At 56.7% G+C, this 17,855-nt stretch overlaps 1 protein-coding gene across 2 annotated transcripts; it reads right to left on the bottom strand.

Moving 5' to 3' along the window:
• Nucleotides 1-1,698: 1,698 nt before the first annotated feature.
• Nucleotides 1,699-17,759, bottom strand: LOC126639050 (sacsin-like). 2 transcript variants are annotated; one of them, XM_050313485.1, is made up of 7 exons: nucleotides 17,666-17,759; nucleotides 16,406-16,493; nucleotides 16,128-16,230; nucleotides 15,689-15,835; nucleotides 13,993-15,325; nucleotides 13,663-13,751; nucleotides 1,699-13,171 (listed from the first exon to the last, which is right to left on the bottom strand). In XM_050313485.1, exons 1-7 carry the CDS (start codon nucleotides 17,686-17,688, stop codon nucleotides 3,075-3,077), a joined length of 11,880 nt encoding a protein of 3,959 aa, XP_050169442.1. In that variant the 5' UTR covers nucleotides 17,689-17,759; the 3' UTR covers nucleotides 1,699-3,074. The 2 variants fall into 2 exon arrangements, with proteins under 2 accessions (XP_050169442.1, XP_050169443.1); XM_050313486.1 differs by lacking the exon at nucleotides 16,128-16,230 and having other exon boundaries at nucleotides 17,666-17,725.
• Nucleotides 17,760-17,855: the final 96 nt, after the last annotated feature.

The following is a 17,855-nucleotide window of genomic DNA, read 5'->3' as shown; positions in this document are numbered from 1 at the left end:
GCTCGGCTGCAGACGCAGGTGCGCTGCCAGATGCTGTTGCCACTGACAACGCGGGGGCAGTGAGGAGGGGGAGAGCTGCAGGCAGCGCAAGCGCAGTGACGGTTGAAGTCCCTGGCTCCGCTCCAGCCTTGCTCTCCGCGGTTTTTCCCCCCCACCGCAGCTGGAACCAAGCCAAGCCGCTTTCTCGCCGCCATTGGCATGGGCACGGTCGTAGCGCCGAATACCAGCTGATCCGCACAAGTTTTACTCTCGGAAACTTTCGCTTCCGCCCCGCTCTCACCATCTAAAGCTGCGCGCGCGGACAGAGACACTCGCCGCTCCGCTCCTGCTTCTTCCAGTGCGTCTACCAACAAGCGCCAGACACCTGGAAACTTTTTAACTTCTTTAGACCCTCCTGAGGTCTCTTCCCACAGTTTCCGACCCACAGCGTCCCAGGTAGACACTTCAAAGGCAGCAGAAACACTGGGGATAAGGTCCTTTGCCTTGGACCACTTTAACAGCTCTCTAAGAGCGTTCGAATCATAATTTGGGTCCTTTTTATAAAGGATAGCTTGGAGAAGCTTTTCCACCGCCTCCTCCTCTTCTGAGAGGACGGTCCCCATCTTGCTTCTCCTTTTCTGGCTACTCGCCTGATCAGGGCGAGATTCCCACAAACTGCTTACCGCGCGGATTTTTCAATTCCAGACGCTGGGGTAACGTCACCGGAATTCCAGCCAGCTTCTCCCTCCTTCATCCAGTTCGCTTCCACGTCCTGACCGAACAGCGAACCCGAAGTCCCGATTTCACACTGCCGCTTTTAACACCGTCTCTGGCAAAACTTCAGAGGGGCAGCGAATTTCGCTTTTAAGACCTTCCTGGCTAATCTTCAGGAGGCAGCGGTCCCAGTGTCCCTGTCTTTCGGACGCCACTTGTTGACGGGGAGGCTCAGACATACATACACGATCTATGAGATCTAAAATATGTCCGATTTATTAGGATAGCTCAGGGTTTTTATAGCATCTGTATACAAGGTCTCGTGACAAGAAGCACATAATTGGTTACAGGTCACTGTCCAGATGTAAACATGCATTACAAATACCTTTATAATTGGTTATTAACAGGTAACAAGGCAATTATTTACTTTATCAAACTCCACCTTCTTCTTGGCACCGATTTCCTTATGTTCTAGCAAAGACACCCGCAGCCATCTTGACACCTATAACTTATAGTGCTTATAAAACTATATGAAAGTTTATAAAAGTCTATAAAAGTACCTCACACAATATAAATTGCTCACACATTCATCATGTTCCTCCCACAGGTCTCACCTAAGCAAAGCAGAGGGGCAGAATCCCTCCGCTCATCTGCTGCCCATGCTGTAGGATGAGCCCTGGATACAGGGGGTTTCTGGGTGCTGGTGCACGTGGCCAGGTGCTTCTCATTCGCCAACATACTCAAGTCCTTCTCTTCAGGGCTGCTCTTAATCCATTTTCTGCCCAACCTGTGCTTGAGATTGCCCTGACCCAGGTCCAGGACCTTGCACTTGGCCTCATAACAACAGAACCACTCTATAACTTTGGTGATGGTCTCTGGACCTATGGCAATGACTCCAGCCCATTGAAATTTCGAGCTCCTCTTGCTGCCTCATGCCTTCTCAAGTCCCCCAGGCTCCCCTTGATACCATCTCATCATCCTTGTATTGGGTTTACATGACCAAGTTTGGGTAGCAGGGGGCTGCAGGGGTGTTCCCTGTGACAAGACACCAGAAGCTGCCCTCATGTCGTGCAGAGCCAGCTTCAGGTGGCTCCAAGACAAAGCTGCTGCTGGCCAAGTCCGAGTCAGGCAGTGATGCTGGTAGTGTCTGCAAGAGTGGATTTGAAAAGGGGTCAAAACTGCTGAGGAACAGCAGCTGGGAGGGAGGGATGAGAAGATGAGAGAGCAACAGTCCTGCAGGCACCAAGGCGAGGGAAGAAGGAGGGGTAGGAGGTGCTCCAGGTACTGAAGCAGCTTGGTGAGGCAGGAGCAATCCTGCCATGGTTGTCATGTAGCCCATTGAGGTCAGGAGAGGGGCAGATACCCCACCTGCAGCCCCATGGGAAGGACCTCACAACACAGCAGGTGGGGATGTCCTGAAAGAAACCTGTTAAGTGCCCACACTGGAGCAGGTTCCTGGCAGGGGCTCTGCTCTGTGGAGAGGAGTCCATGCAGGAGGACTTGACAGGACCTGTCACCTGTGGGAGACCCACACTGGAGTAGTGTCCCCCGAAGGACTGCAACCCATGCAAAGGGACCCACAGTGGAGCAAGAACTTGAGGAACTGCAGCCTGTGGGAAGGACCCACATGGGAGAAGTTTAGTGTAGGACTGCCTCCCATGGAAGCAGCCTCATTTGGGTGCAGGGGAACAGGGTGAAGAAGGAGTTGACACCAATCCGCATTCCCCATCTCCTGCAGTGCTTAGAGGGAGGAGGTACAAGGACCAGGAGTGAAGCTGAGCCTGGGAAGAAGGGAGGGGGGGAAAGGTGTTTTCGAGTTTGTTCTTATTTCTCATTTTCCTACTCTGTTTAATTGGTAATAAGTTACATCAGCTTCCCCAAGTTGAGTCTGTTCTGACTGTGACAGTAACTGGTGAGTGATCTTCCTGACCAATGGGATTTTCATCATATTTTCTCCCCGTCAAAGTGGGGGAGCGATGGAGTGGCATGGCAGGCAACTGACTAGCCAGGATCAAACCACCACAATTCTCTAAACACCTTCATCACCATCTCTACCTTCCACACATCCCCAGTCATCCATGACCTCTCCATGTCACTTGAGTCCACTGTCAGTGAATGGTCTACCAGCACTGTAACATTTATTATTGTGCTTAATTTCCCCTGCTCTCAAGGCATGCCAATGGCACAGGCTACCCCGCAACATCTAGTGGTCTGGCCAGTCTACTTCCACAGCTCTCCTACCAGGGCTGGACAATCTGGAATTGCCTGTGACAGGCCTGTGGCAAGTCCATGATGAGTCCACAACAGGTCCATGGTGGGTTTCCAGTGGGCCTATGGTGATCCCTTGGCACAGCTGCCAATGACCCTCTCTGGGGACATCCTCACTTTTTGCCCACATGGTCTTTCAATGTCCCCAGCACTTTCTGTGCCCGCTTCAGGACCTCCTCCTCATCCACGCTGGAGAAGGCCTCGCTGGGGGTCATGGGGAAAGGGTGGTAATTCGGATACTGTGTGGCCTTTCCATCCATGCCCTGGTTACACAACCACTGCATGTCTAGTACCAGGCCCCTCAGCTCTGGCTCTTTCGCCTCCAGCCATTGGGCAAGGCCCATCAGCCCCCCCCGGCCCTCAAAGGCTTCACCATGGCAAAGTACAGCAGCCACCAGTGTCTTCTCCAGGGCCTGGTGCACTTTGAAGAGGACCCAGTTGGGGCAGCAGCGCTGAATGTCATTGTGGGCTGCCTGAAGGTCACTCGTGGCCTGACACAGCCACCTTAGGGCCTCGGGAATGGACGGAGGCAGGGCCATGGGCTCCTCAATGCTCAGGTTGGAGCCACAACCTTTCTGTCCCCAGTGGTTCTGGGCAGCACTCACAGGTTTGTACTGGACGCAGAGCTCCTGCAACACCTTTGGCCACCTGACACCATGCAGTGGCCTCAAGGCTGCCAGGTTGAGATCCACATCGCCACTCACCTTCCACGGCTTCCCCTCTGCCACAGCCTCCTCCTGCAGCCTCTTCTCCAACTCTGGTGCAGCACCCACCAGTGCCACATTGTTCTCCTCCAGAACGAAGGCCACATCCTGCGGATCCTGGCAGACCAGCATTTCACGCAGCACAGACAAGGCAGGTGCCTCCAGCTGTCCACCCAGCATGTTATTGATCTCCTGTGCTAGCGTCTCCAGGACCCTCAGCTGGTACCGGTTCAGCACCATCTCTGCATGCCGGATGTAGAGGACCCGCTGGGCACCACCTGACAGGCACACATGGATGACCTGTGCCTGGGAGCTGCCCTCCACCTTTGTCCCACTGTGGAACAGCACAGTGCAGATGTTCTCACAGCACTGCACTTTCAGCTGCTCCACTGCAAAGCCACCATCCACTCCCATCACAGCCTTGTGGCTCTGCCACTGGAGCAGGGACTCCAACCCCAATCTAAACCACGGTGATACCAGGAGGGTCTGCAGACGCCTCTGCCCAGAGCAGTGAGAGCCATAGCGACATGGCCATGGACTACCCTCCTCCAGCTGCTGCTCTGTCACCTCTGAGAGTGCCCGTGGCCGCAGGTGTGGTGGTAGCATTTGCAGCAGCCACCTGGCATTACATCCTGTCACTGGCAGGTCAGCCATGAACACAAAGGTCTTCTTCAGGGCCTGAGCAGTCTCTGAGGGCAGGCAGTCATTGAAGCACAGCCTGTGGGATGGCTCTAGGCAGTCAGCAGTGCTCAGCAGGTACAGCTCAGACACAGCAGAACAATCAGGGGGCTCTGGTGCCTCCCGCAGCAGCTGGAAGAAGTGCCGTGTGGCCAGCAGGACCATCTTCTTCTGAACACTAGTGAGGGTCCCACTGACATGGCTCTCCTGGTAGATTTGGGCCAGGACATGGCTGTAGTGAGTCAGTGTGGCGAGTGTGACTACCCCAAGGTGTTGCAGGAGGTCTCCAAAGACAGCCACCTGTGGGTCAGGCTTGAGGAGATAGGGGTAAAAGTCATCCGGGAGCGATGTCACCACTTGCCGTGGCCTGGCCATGTCCCCTGACTTGGCCAGCACCACAGGCAGCTCAGCAAGGTGCTCCGCATCCACCTCCTTCAAACGAGTCTGCAAGAACCCATACATGGTCTGGAGCACTTCAGCCCGTGTGTTCACCTGTAGTGGCGTCCGGCAGGCTGCCCTGCACACATGCTTCAGGTTGGCCACCACCAGGGCAGTGGGTATTTCTACAAGGACTCCCATGGCCTTCAGGAACTTCTCTTTGAGTTTAAGGGATTCTGGCAGAATGGTGGCCGATGTCCACAGCAGCTCAGCCACATTTTGGCAGTGGTAAATGCTGCCTTTCAGGGCCACGGGCTTAATGCAGGTTGCAAAAGGGGGGTGGAGGCTCCTCAAGCTTTGGGGGATGGCCAGTGGAGGCAGGAAGTGGATTGAGGCAATTTGCCCTAGGAAACCCTCTGACTCAGGATTTTCCAACAGGGTTTCAAGCTGATTGAGCATCTCTTGCTGTCGCTCCAGCAGGTTTGCAGTGTGGCAGGTTGCCTGAGTAGCTTCACGCTCTATCTCCAAGGCCAGTGCTACAAAATCCTCTACAGAGAGGCTGGTGCGGACACCTGCCTCAGACAGAAACTTCTCACCTGCCAAATTCATCCCTACCTCCTCAAAGAAAGATTTAGGAACAAAGCGGTTTTGGAGCCGCAGAGTGTGGAAGGAGGGCTCATCAGTGTAGAAGTAGGAGGCTAACTGCAATGCGCCATGGGCATCGGGTATAAAGGGCACATTCTGAAAAGCTGCCACAACAGCTTTCCTGGTCTGACTATCACAGACGGGTTGCAGGACAAAGAACAACCGTACAGCTTCCATGAGGTCTTGCCGTGTGAGCTGGGACAGCCGGGGTAGCACCACGGTCATGAAGAGCTTTTGGTCATCTGTGTCCTTCCATTTCAAATCCTTGGCCAGCCGCTTGTGGATTGGGTCTGATGTGAGCAGCACCATGTCTTTGTCCAGGTTGTACAGGGCTTGGGCACCCAGGGGCACTTCCAGGCACTGTCTGTGGAGCAACAGCACTTTGCGGTAGGGAGCCACTGCTACGTAGTCCCCACCAAATTTCTGGAAGAGAGGCAGGAGCCGGAGCTGCTCCAGTGCACATGAATCCAGCTTTCCCTGCACAAAGCGCAGCAGAACAGTTACATCCTCCTCCTTTAAGTCCCCCCAGCAGAGATCAGATCGAATGTCTGCCAGGTGGGCCACTATAGCCCTGGGCTCTGTGACGTGGAGTGCCCTTGGCTTCAGGCAGCAGTGGGCAAAATGAAAGGGCAGTAGGGACTGCTGGAGCATAGGGATGCCCAGTTTGTGCAGCACCTTTTCCACTTCTGAGTGACAGTGAAAAAGAACTCCAGAGAGGGAGGATAGTGGCACTAGGTGCTTCGAGTCTGTCTTATTCCCCTGAATAGGCAGCACTGCCATGTCCTGGAGATGATCCACAAATGACTTCATGTCCGCCTCCAATTCCTCTGAGGCCTTTCCATATGTGTGGACAGTGCTGCCAAAGAAGGTCCACAGTCCCTTGAGCCACGTTTCCCCCTCTGTGGTCCACTTCAGCTGACCCAGTGCCTCCTGGATGAGTGGTACGGCCTCTGGGAGGCCAAGCTCCTTCACAAAGCAAGGTGGGATCCAATGAGTAACACACTTTTGGGCAAAGCGGTGCTTGTGGTGGGGGAAGAGGTGGGCAAAGCGGTGCTTGAAGACTGGGTGATGGATGCTGAGAGTATTCAGATAACCATCCTGTGTGGTGAGCAAGGGCAAACCTTCCAGTTCTTCCTTTGGGGTACCTTGGGAGTACCTGCTCCATCCTGCTAAGTATTTCAGCAGGATGGAGCAGCTCTCTGGGGTCCCCAGGGATGTGTCAGTCAGCTTGCAAGGAACAGGCAGAGCCAAAGCCTTGAGGAAGCGCTGTAGAGAGGCAGGGCCTAAGGCAGCAGCGTTCACCTGGGCTTCAATGAACTGCTCATGGATCTGCCGCAGGTGGGTGAATGCTGGAACCAGTTTCATGTTCAGGTGCTGCAGCACCTTCTGAACATCTGGGTCTGGCGTCACCTCCAGAAAGTATGGTTCTGTTAGCACATCCTCTCCACCTGGAGATGCCCACGTTATTGTCACCATGCTGCCAGGTGACTTCTCATGGTACACAGGCACCAGGGGCAGGCGTGCATGACTGAGGTGCTTATAGACCTCCCTCACCATGTCCTGAAAGATAGGGATCCCCCCTGTCATAACAGGGAAAAACTGGAGGAAGTGGAAGTCCAGGTGCTGCTGGCAGAGATTCAGGGACTTGTACTGGAGCTGTTCTGGCCCCAGGGCTTTCCACTGCCTGGTGAGAAAGTCACAGTATAGTGGAACCACCAAGCGCCGGAGCAAGAAGTCATTCCAGGCTGCCTCTCTGCAGCCTTTGTCCCAGCGAAGACTGCGCCTGGCTGCATCCACAGAGAAGTTGGCATTGATGTGCACAGGCAGCCCAGTGTTCAACGGCAGTGGGAGGGTGCAGAAAGCTTTGCCTGTGACTGTGTTCAGTGGCTCCAGGCAGGCAGCCACAGCCCCATAGGGCAAACGCTCAAGCACCGGAGACTCCTCAGCCCCCTCCTGCACCCCAATTTGGGAGATCACCCTCCACACAGTTCTGGTCTTCTTCTTTTTGCTCTTCTTGGCCTGGTTCTTTTTGACTTTCATGATATAGGAGACAGAGGTGGGGCCGTTCCCAGACATGGCTTGGCTTAATCTCACTTGAAAACCCCGTCTCAGCTCTGCATCACCATCTGTGAGCTCTGTTGTCACTCGCAGCCTTTCCACCAACTGTTTCCCATCTGAGGGGATCTCAGAGAAGACCACAGTGTGGACATGTCGGAGGAAGAGCACCAAGTCCTCACCTTCCTTAGCCAGTGTTTCCTCTATGTCCACAAGGTCTTGGTCACGCACAACCATGTCAGACACCTTGGAGCTGGAAGCTTCAGCTGCAGTGCGGAGTGGCAGCCGGAAAAGTACACCCTGACTGAGGTTGAAGAGGGATGGTAGGAAGGTGTCATAAACATCTGGAAAGTTCTTCTTGAATTCAGAGTTGACAGCGAACATCCCACCAGGTTTCTCAATTGTGGCTATGGGCACATAGTAGCGATGGGGGTCAGAGACACACAAGGCACTGTCTCCAGTCAGGAAGGCTGGGCAGTCAGTAAAGTGGAAGACAGTGCTGAACCCAAGACCGTATTTGCCTGTGACATCCTGCCGGCCTTCCTTGCCACCCACCCCCAGGCGCTGAATGCCTTCAATGTCCTGCTGCTGGAAGGGCTTGTCATTGTAGATGCAGAGGGCAGGGCCCTGCAGAACGCTCCATTTCTCACTGAAAGTGGCCTTCACTGGGTGCTGCCGGCGGTCCCACACGAAGTGCACAAGCCCTGCACCAGCATCATCCGCATTCTGGAGCACCTCTTTCACCATATCAGAAGCGGATGCTGGGTACTCCTTTAAGATGTTCTTCAGCCGTGTTGGCAAGTCTTCATGGGCACCAAATGGCTGTGCCCAGAGGGTCAGGTCATCAGTGATGAGTTGACTCCTCTGCAGTGCTCGGTAAAGTGTGGTAGGCACCCCACAGCGCAGGGCTGCAGCTCGGGACAGCTCTTTATGGCACAGGAGGACATCTCTGTCCAATTGCATCCAAGGTGTATCATTGAAGTGAAGCTTGTCCTGCGGACGCAAAATGCCCTCCTCATCAGGCAGAAAGAGTCGCTGGGTCTGGTAGGCATCTGGCTCATTGCCATCTTCCATCAGGCCACAAGACACCAGTCGCAAGGCCAGAGCTAGCTCTGGGGCAGGCAGTGGCTCTCCAGCATGTGCCTCTGCCAGGGTGCAGAGCACTTGGGCATAATCATCCCAGGTGAAGGTGTGGCGCAGCCCCACACACTCCCAGAGTTGGCCATAGGGCTTGTATTGCTTTTGGAGCTGATGAAGGTATGGGACAGCCTCAAATGACAGTGTCTCAGCCACAGCTGTGACTGGCACAAAATAGGAGCCCACCAAGATGAAGGGTTCCCCTTGGGCCACTGCAGAAGCCACCTCATCCCAGCTGGAGTGACCTTTCTGGAGCAGCATGTTCAGATGCTTGTAGCAGCAGTTGGTGCTTTCCTGCAGGTTCTCCAAAGGGAGAGAGTTGGAGCTACAGCTCAATGCCTGCAGCTGCTTTAGGACTGTAGCTGATGGTATCTGCCGGTCCAGCCCCAAGAAGGATATAACCTCCCTGGGGAGGCTGAAGTTTTCCCCCAGCGCTTCAGGAGCCAAGATAGGGTGGATGAGTCCCACTAGTGGGGCATGGAGGTGATGGTAGAGCTGGGCAGCTGGCAACAGCACATGTTCACCAGTGGGCAGTGTACCAGGGAGGAAGGGCACAGTCTGGAAAGCGACCTGCAGGGTATTGTTCACTCTCTCCTTCACTGCATCCTGAAGCAGCTCAAGGATGCAGGCGGCCCTGTGGCAGCCTTGAGCACGATTCTTGGTCCAGACAAGCTGCACGGTCTTTGCCCGCTCCAGCAACTCTGGTAGGGCCATTGTGTTCTTCACCATGCCCAGCCTCTCCAGTTGGTTTAGTCTCTCTGGGGAAAGGAAGGCATTCCCAGTGGGGAAGCACCCATCCTTAGGGTCATACAAAGGGGCAGCGCGGCCTCTGGGATGCACCAAGTGATTGATGAGCTGCAGGTGGCCATGAGGGGTGGCAGGAATGCAGGGCACTGTCTGCAGCACTTTGTCCACATCATCATTGGTCATATCCAGTGCATGGAGAAGCAGTTGGTTCCGGTCAACAGCAGAGAGCTTTTCCAAGTTGGGAAGCACAAGATCACAGTAAAAGCGGGGCCAGTCGTAGGTGCCAGCATCCACTGCCTTCCCAAGGCCCTTCTGCACATGCTCTGGCAAGGCTACAGCTAACAGGGGATGAGGCACAGTGGTGGCAAAGACACGCTTCGCCACAGCACCCAGGTTGGGGTGTCTGTCCACATCCTTGTGCAAGAAGCAGGCATCCTGCAGCGAGCACCATGAGCGGCCATCAGAAAAGAGCCTGGGGCCATTCCTGGCTGCCACAGCATGGTAGAAACCAGTCACGGCCTCTGTAAAGGGGTAACGGGCTGTGTTAAAGTCTGGCCAGAAGAGATGATATTCGTAATTCTTCAACTCACCTGCCTCATGCATGGCACGGAGGTGGTCTAGTGCCCGGAGCCAGGCAACTGGCACAGCATTGCGGAGCAGCACCCGGTTCCACTTACCCCGCTCTGCAGTGTCCCACAACCCCTTGCGGTTTGAGAGAATGCTGAAGGCCCCATGCACATGGATTGGTAGCCCTGAGATGACAGGCATGGGAAGGTGGCAAAAGACTTGCCCCTTCTCAGCATCCAGACGTGGCACCCACTTGCCATCTTCAGTAAGGGCAAGGGGAAGGGCCACACCAGCCATGGGAGGTGAAGGATGGAGTCCTGCCTGTGTGCCCTCGTGAAACAGTTCCAGAAGTTCCCCATCACCCTGACACACCAAAACCAAGTAGTGCCGTATGGTCTTGGATTCCTCCTCACAGGCTGAGAGCTGCTCAATGGCTGCCCAGCTTGGGGGGTCCCCAGGGGCTCTCAAGTCTTGGATCTTCTTTCGACGCAGCATGGCCAAACGTACGGTATTCTCTGCAGAGGTGGCCATGTCTGGCAGCATCTCCAAGGACAGTTCCCTCACCTTCTTCAGGAAAAGCAGCAGGAGCCAGTTAGAACCAAGGAAACCAGTGGCAAGGGACTGGATGCGCTCTGTACCAAAGGCCTCTGAGCAAATCTGCGATGTCACGGCTTCCTCTTCAGTGCGAAAAGGCAGGCGGAAAAGGCTCCCTAGAAAGGGTCCTGGCTCAGGTAGGCAGCACCCAAAGATACCATGGTAGGGTTGGAACTGCTCAGCAAAGACACGGAGGATGCGTGGTCGGCTGGAGAAGTCTAGGCGGATGCCAGGGTAGCCAGTCTTGGGGATGTGTTTGCCCAGATGAGTGCCATTGGGATCAAAGATGAGCAGTGTTTCCCCACTCAGCACTGCTGGAATGTCTGTAACACGGTAGACAGAGCTGAAGCCCAGCCCAAAGCGCCCGATCCGTCCTTCCTGCCCCTCCTTTGTAGCAGCCCCAATCTGTGTGATGTTACGGAGATCATCCTCTGTGAACAGAGCGTTGTTGTAGGCCCAGAGGGCTGGGCCGTGGCAGGCAACCATGCCTGGGTCTAGCAGCCCAGACGTGGCCTTTCTGCAGCACCGGAGGTCCAGGAGGAAGCGGCACACAGTAGCTCCAGCATCCTCTGCATTCTGGACCATCTCTGCGAAGAGGTTGCTCTCCTCACCGTACTCCCGGAGGATGTTGCGGAGGCGTAAGGTGATGGGTTCCGAGGGGCCACAGGTTGTGAATGGCTCTGGTCCCAGCACCCGCACACTGAGCCGCTCTGCGCCAAGGAATATGGCCGTGCTGGATGGTACTGCCTCATGCACCACCTCCTGAACATCCTCCTCATCCTCCAGCTCCATGTCCAGGTACACGGTAGAGGCAGCAGGGCAAAGGGCAAAGCCTGAGCCCTCCGGAATCCTCACAGGAACTGGCACGGTGCCCTCGCCCTGGTGCCCCCGACTCTTCAGCCACTCCAGGACAGCTACAACCACCTGCAACTCTGCAGCAGTGCCCACTCTTGAGCTGCGCATGTTTATGTCATGCCCCAGGCAGCACAGGGCTGACACTGCCCTCTCCTCACTCACCCCCACCGCCACCCCCCAAGACCTGAAGAGGCAACTGTAGGGCAGGAAGTCAGGGGGCACCCGGGGCACCAGCATCCCCAGCTCCAGCTCCTCAGGATAGCCCAGCACAGCATCACGTGGCAGGACAAATCCAGACCCAGTCCACACCACAGCATCATCTGGGGCGGTCCTAAAGACCTTCAAGTTTTCTTGCATGTGCCGGTAAATGGGCTGGAGAGCAGAACCCACTTTATCCATGTCCCTATGCTCTGCCAGCTTTCTCAGCTGCTCCCACACTCTCTCCGGTGGTGGTGTCTGGCTCAGCCCCAGCTTTTTCTCTGCCTCTGGCACAAAGGCACCAGTCAGAGGCATGACAAGCCCCACCAGGCACTGGTATTGGGTGGATCGCAGCTCCCTGGGGGGCAGAAAAGGCTGCCCAGGTATTCCAGTGCACTTGGAGCAAGGCACCCATGGCAGGGCCTGGAGCTGCTGGAGCTCTGCAGCACTGAAGCCAGCCAGTGCCTTGGGGAGGTTGCAGACCTTGATCAGTGCCTCAGCCCTGTTCAGAGCCACTGTGTCACCCTGACTCACTTTTGCTGCAGCCACGAGGATGTCTGAAGGCAGCAGGCACCCCTCACCGTGCCGCAAGCCCAGTGCCCTCAAGGCACGGAGGACAGACAGACTGTGGAAGGTAGCAGGAGGAAAGCGTTCAGGTCCCAGCAGTGCCTGCAAAGTGCTGTCGCAGGGGTCGTAGAGGTCTCGTGGACAGGCAGGGCCATTGGGGGTTTCCAGGAAGGCCAGCTCACTGCAGGCTTGCTGGAGCAGGGGGCTCTGTGCAAAGGCAACCTCTCCGTGCTGCAGCACCCAGAGCAGCAGAGCCCGTGTCTCAGCTGCCCGCCCCTCATAGGTGCCTTGGGCTACAGCTTTGATGGCCTTCAGCATAACGTGAGCTGCACTGATGAGGGGCCTCTGGAGCCTCCCAAAGAGCTGCTGGTCAACTTCATCTCGGCACTGCAACATGGCCTCCGGCAGCAGCACATCTCTGGGCAGCTCCAGCTCTGGCTTCAGTACCGGGGTGGCATCAGCTGGTACCAACTCCATGGGCTGCGGGGTGGCCAAGCAGGGCAGTGGCATAAAGAGGGGTAGAGCAGCCAAGGTGGCCCTGTCCTGCTCTGTCAGGGATGGGACATCTGCCAGGTAGAGCCGGAGGGTGACGACATCCACAGCAGGCAGCGAGGCCATGCGAGAAGCCACTGCTGCAACACCCCGCCTGCCCAGGGCCCGCAAGGCATTGAGGGGGGATGGAGGCAGGATGTAGTGGGACAGGGAGCGGTGCCACATGCCCGGTGGCACCACTAGGCAACCCAGGACCTCCAGTACAGAGGCCACAGTAGGTGGCAGGTGCTGGTCCTCCCATGCCTGGAAGATGAGACTGGACTCAGGTATAAGAAGAGCCAGACGGATACTGGGGGCATCCAGTGGGGACAGGGATATAAGAGGAAGCCCCTCCAGAGGGCCCAGGTCTTCCATGTGGTGGGCCAGGAATTGCCACAGGGCTGGGAACCAGGAGGTTGGAGGCTGGGGAGGTCCTTGGGCCGGGCACCAGGTCACTGGGGTTGAAGACTGGGATGTCCAGCTGGGGGGCAGAGCCAAGCGCAAGGTCTGTACAGTCACAGCTGGGTCCAGCAGAACCAGGTTGGGGAAAAGACCTGTGTGCAAGAGGCAGAGCCTTGGACTAGAAGCACATGGGACCTGGGACCTGGCAGGGGGACCCAGGATGTGGGGGAAAGAGCCTGAGATCTGCAGTGGATGGGTGGCCCCCACATACTGGAGATGGGAGGACCTGGGTCCTGAGGGATAGTGGATACCCTGAACAGGAGGACAGTAAAACCCCAGAGTGGTGGAGATAGAGGATATCAGAGAGGAAAAGAGGTGTTAGGGCTACCAGTATTAGAGGGCACAGAGGTCTTCAGATGAGGAACACAAAGAGACCCAGAATCCAAGGGAGCACAGAGGGGATAAGGGGAATGTGGGAAGAACAGCAAGGACAGTGGAGTCCCCAGAGACATAGGGAGGTACAGGGAGACACTGGGGCTGCAGAGGAGCCAGCCCCAGGGTGTTCGAGGGGCTAGCGGTGGTGTTTAGATGGCAACCAGGGGACCAGAAAGTGGTCCAGGGATCCACTGTACTGGTCTCTTACCCGCCTTGGCAATGCCTCGCAGGAGGCTGTCCAGGCCCAGCTCCAGGTCTGAAGGCAGGAAGGACCCCACTAGGCCAGGCAGGAGTTCCCTGTGGGGACAAAGAGTGGTGCTGGGGGACTAGAGGAGTGATGGAGGGCAGGTAGCTTCCTGGACACCTGCTTCAGCTCCCAGTTGGTGACATCAGGTAAGAGGAGGGCAGTGAGGATCCCAAATGTCCAGGTTCAGCTGTGGTCCTCCTTTCCATCTCAAGAGAGGGAGCTGCACCCCTGGGCAACTGGGTCTCCTGTCCACTCCACAGGGAATGGGGCAGCCAGGGGTTGCGGGCTCACCTGGGGCAGTCAGATGTGTCCACGTAGACAATGGCTGACGCAGCTCCAAAGGCCACGAAGGTCCCATCAGCACGAGGCAGGAGGGGGAGACCCCGGAGCTCAGCATGGCACCCATCCCCAGTCACATAACGCAGCAGGGAGAGACGGTCGGCAGCTGAGAAGTCGATGGCCCCATGGCGCCGCAGCACCTCCCGCACGTACCCTGCTGTGGCCTCCCGCATGCTCTTTGGCATTCCCAAAGCCAGCGCCCTCCACACGTGGGCTGGGACTTCAGCCACTGGCTCCCCAGCTGCCACCAGCAAGGCCCGGACTGCTCTCTGTGCAGCCACATCCCCCACAGCCTGTGGCAGCAGCACAGCCTCAGGCGCCCGCAGACGCCCTGCCACCCCCTCTGCAGCTGGCACCAGAATAGGGGCAGCTGACAGTTCCTGGCAGACACGAGTCACCAGGCTGCGGATCCGGACAGAGCTTGGCGTGCACTCGGGGTCTGGCCAGATGCTGTAGACATCTGCACCAGGCAGAGCCATGGCCACAGCAGCCAAGTGGCTGTAGACCCGGGGCAGAAGGTCAAGCAACAAGAGGGCGTTCCAGCAGGCATCCTCCTCTCCCTTCTCACCCTCCTCAGGCCAGCAGAGGTGGCGGCGGTCATCAGAGAGGGCGAAGGGAGCACTGACATGGACGGGCAGCCCCGTGGCCGTCTCGTCAGTGGCTGGCAGGGGTAGGAAGCAGCAGAGCCGCCCTTGGCAGGGCCCACGGAGGGGGTGTGCCAGGCTCAGCTCAGGGCAGCACCCTAGCCCTGTGCCCAGTGCCATGACTGGCCCCTCCGTGGCCCTGCCTGTGGCCACCAGCCATTCATTCATGTCACCCACACCATCCCCACGCAGGGCCACCAGGCACCATGCCAGACTCAGCCCCTCATCCCCTGATGGCACTGGGACAGGGAGAGGCTGAGGGGATGCCACAAGAGTCCCCATGAGTGTCTGGACCCCATCTGGGGCCACACGGTACAGGGTCACACGGCGGACATGGCGGAGGAAGAGGAGGGCAAGAGGGCCCTCAGTGAGGAAGGTCTGGATGAGGCTGCAAATGCGCTCAGGATTGGAGACCCCTGAAGTGATTTCCGAGGGTTGCCGGCGGAGAGGAAAGCGGAAGAGGGTGCCCTGGGCAGAGGTACGGTGTTGTCCCACAGCTTCCAGTCCAGCCCAGAAGGGCTCAAAAAGGTCGGGAAAGTCCTGGGCCGCAGAGATGTCCCAGCGCTTGCCAGCACCTGGCAGGACCTGGCATTCCGGGTCCAGCACTCCCAAGTATGGGGGGCTCAACACACCTGGCAGGTCTGGAGACATGGGAACCATGAGGCCTCCACAGGGATGACACAGACACAACTGCCTTCCCAGATCATCCCAACCCATCAGTACCCCAAATGCCCATCCAATACTCTCAAGTTCATCTCCACAGTGCTTCCCATGATCCAAAGCCTAATCCCAGTTCATCAGTCCTCCCTCAGTTTGCCACTGTTGCTCTGCCCTCCACTGCCACCTAGCCTCCCCTCAGCCTCCTCAGGTTTCCTCACTTCACACTGCCCTCCATTTTGCATACCTCACTGCCCCCCAGTTCTCCCCAGCTCCTATAGTTCAGAGCCTCCATTAAAACCCATGTCCCCAGGTCAATCCCAGTTGAGGCTTCCAGTGCTACTCACCAGTGAGGTGGTAGACAGAAGTGAAGCCCAAGCCGAAGCGTCCCACAGTGTGGGGATCCGCCCGTTTGTGCGACACCCCTGGGCGCTGAATCCCTGTCCAGTCCTGAGGTGACATCACAGCATCATTGTAGGCCAGGAGAGCTGGGCCTGGTGATCAAGACCGTGAATTAGGGGAGAACTGGGACATATAGGGAGCTCTGTGACCCAGATGCAGTGTTCCCACAATCTCAGTCCCACAAAACCCTCCTCAGTATCACTGAGTCTTCCCAGTACCCTCAGTGTCCTCAGAACATCCCAAAACCCCTCATCAGTTCCAGTTCCCCCAGTTCCCCTGATCCTTCTTCATTTCTTCACCAGTATCACCCAGTGCCTCCCATTATCAGCCAGTGCCACCCCAGTGCTTCATCTGGTCTCTGCCAGCGACGATAGCACCTCTCACCCTGGGTGCCCTCCAGTCCCCCTCTGGTGATGTTGAATTCCCGCTCATCGGACACAAACACGACCTCATTAGCGCCAGCATCATCCGCATTCTGCACCAGCTCCTGGAATTAGGGATGAGTGCCTGGTCACCTGGGCTATCCCAGGCCCATGAGAAAAGCACTGATCTGCCTGGGAACCAAGACTGGTGCTGGGCAAGGACCAACCCCCCCACTGCCTGGGCTGATCTGCCCAGCTGGGCAGGAGGGTCTGGATGGGTGGGTTCCCTGGGAGTCTCACCTTGAGGATCTGTCCCCCATCCGGGTACTTCTGCAGGATGCTGTGCAGGTAATCAAGGAAGACAGGTGCCCGCTGGCAGAAAGTCTCCCTGTAAAGCAGAGAGAAGGGAAAAGTGCAGGAGAGTGTGCGTAACCAGGACCCCATGTCCTCCTTGGATCCCCCAGATGTCCCCTTCCTTGGAGTCAAAGACTCCATCTCGTCCCAGGAGTCACTTAAACAACCACCTCCAAGGACTACACCCACACTTTCCCAGGGTCCCCACTGCTTCCTGGGATGCTACAGTGTCCTGGTTTTGGATGGGATAGAGTTAATTTTCTTCCCAGAAACTGCATTTGGGATTTAGCAGGAGACCAATATTCGTAACACACAGATGCTGGAACTGGTGTTCAGTCATGCTTATTCAAAGTCAATAACTTTTCAGCGTCCCATTCTCTGCCAGTGAGGGGGGAGCACGGCCAAGAGAGCTGACCCAAACTGGTTGGGCACTAAGAAGACTGTCATGGTTTAATCCCAGCTGGGAACTCAGTCCCAAGCAGCCGTTCACTGTTCCCAGTGGGATGGCGAGGAGAATCAGGAAAAGCTAAAACCCGTGGGTTGACGTAAGAACAGCTTAATAATTGAAATAAAGTAAATACATTGATATTACTGCTACTACTAATATTAATGAGAAGGGGAGAGAGAGAAACAAAACCCAAGAGAAGTGCTGCCAGTGATGCCCATCAGTCACTCACCACCCCTCTGATCCATGCCCAGCCCATCCCCCAGCAGTGACCAGCAGCTCTCGGACACCCCACCATTACCACCCTTTTTCTACACTGGGCAGGAGGCTTTGTGGTACAGAACATCCCGCTGGCCAGTTCGGGTTGGCTCTCCTGGCCATGCTCCCCCCCTCAGTGGCAAGAGCACAGGACACTGAAAAGTCCTTGACTTGGAGTAAGGAGTAAGCACGACTGAACACCAGTTGCAGCATGTGTGTTACCAACGTTGTTCTCCTGCTAAATCCCAAACACATTGGTGGACCAGCTTCTGGGAAGAAAATTAACTCTATCCCAGCAAAATCAAGACATTCAGCAACCCGGAAACTCCCTCCCTGCAAGCCCTGACCTCCACAGTGCCCACATCCCTCAGTCACCCTTCAGCTCTCCCTACCGCCCCCTGAGCTCCCGGTCTCATCAACAGCCTCCCGCGACACCCGCAACGCTCCAGCCACCCCCTGGGTGCCCCGACAAGTCCCCAGTGACAAGCCCCAGACCCACTCACGCCTTTGGCTGCCTGAGGGCCATGAGGGGCGCCCGGTGTCGCTGCCCAGTGCCACTGCCTGTGCCGCTGCCGCGTACCCACTGCCGTATACCCACTGCCGTATACCCACTGCCTCGGTCCGCCTCTCGCTCCGAGGCCCTGGCCCCGCCTCTCGGCGCAAGAGTTTCGATTCCCCTCTGCACACCCAGCG

Source organism: Myiozetetes cayanensis, unplaced genomic scaffold (genome assembly GCF_022539395.1).
Source record: "Myiozetetes cayanensis isolate MyiCay16 unplaced genomic scaffold, myiCay2020 scf19, whole genome shotgun sequence".
Lineage (NCBI taxonomy): Eukaryota > Metazoa > Chordata > Aves > Passeriformes > Tyrannidae > Myiozetetes > Myiozetetes cayanensis.
The sequence above is the reverse complement of the archived record's forward strand: the minus strand, read 5'-3'. Positions and strand labels throughout refer to the sequence as shown.

Bases quoted from the DNA above. Each gene is read 5' to 3' on its own strand.
- LOC126639050 (XM_050313485.1), bottom strand. From the start codon at position 17,688: ATGGCCCTCAGGCAGCCAAAGGC. The intron at 16,494-17,665 runs GTGAGTGGGTCT...TCTGCTTTACAG, and splicing joins GCCCTCAGGCAGCCAAAGGC to GGAGACTTTCTGCCAGCGGG. The intron at 13,172-13,662 runs GTAAGAGACCAG...TCTTGCACACAG, and splicing joins GCGAGGCATTGCCAAGGCGG to GTCTTTTCCCCAACCTGGTT.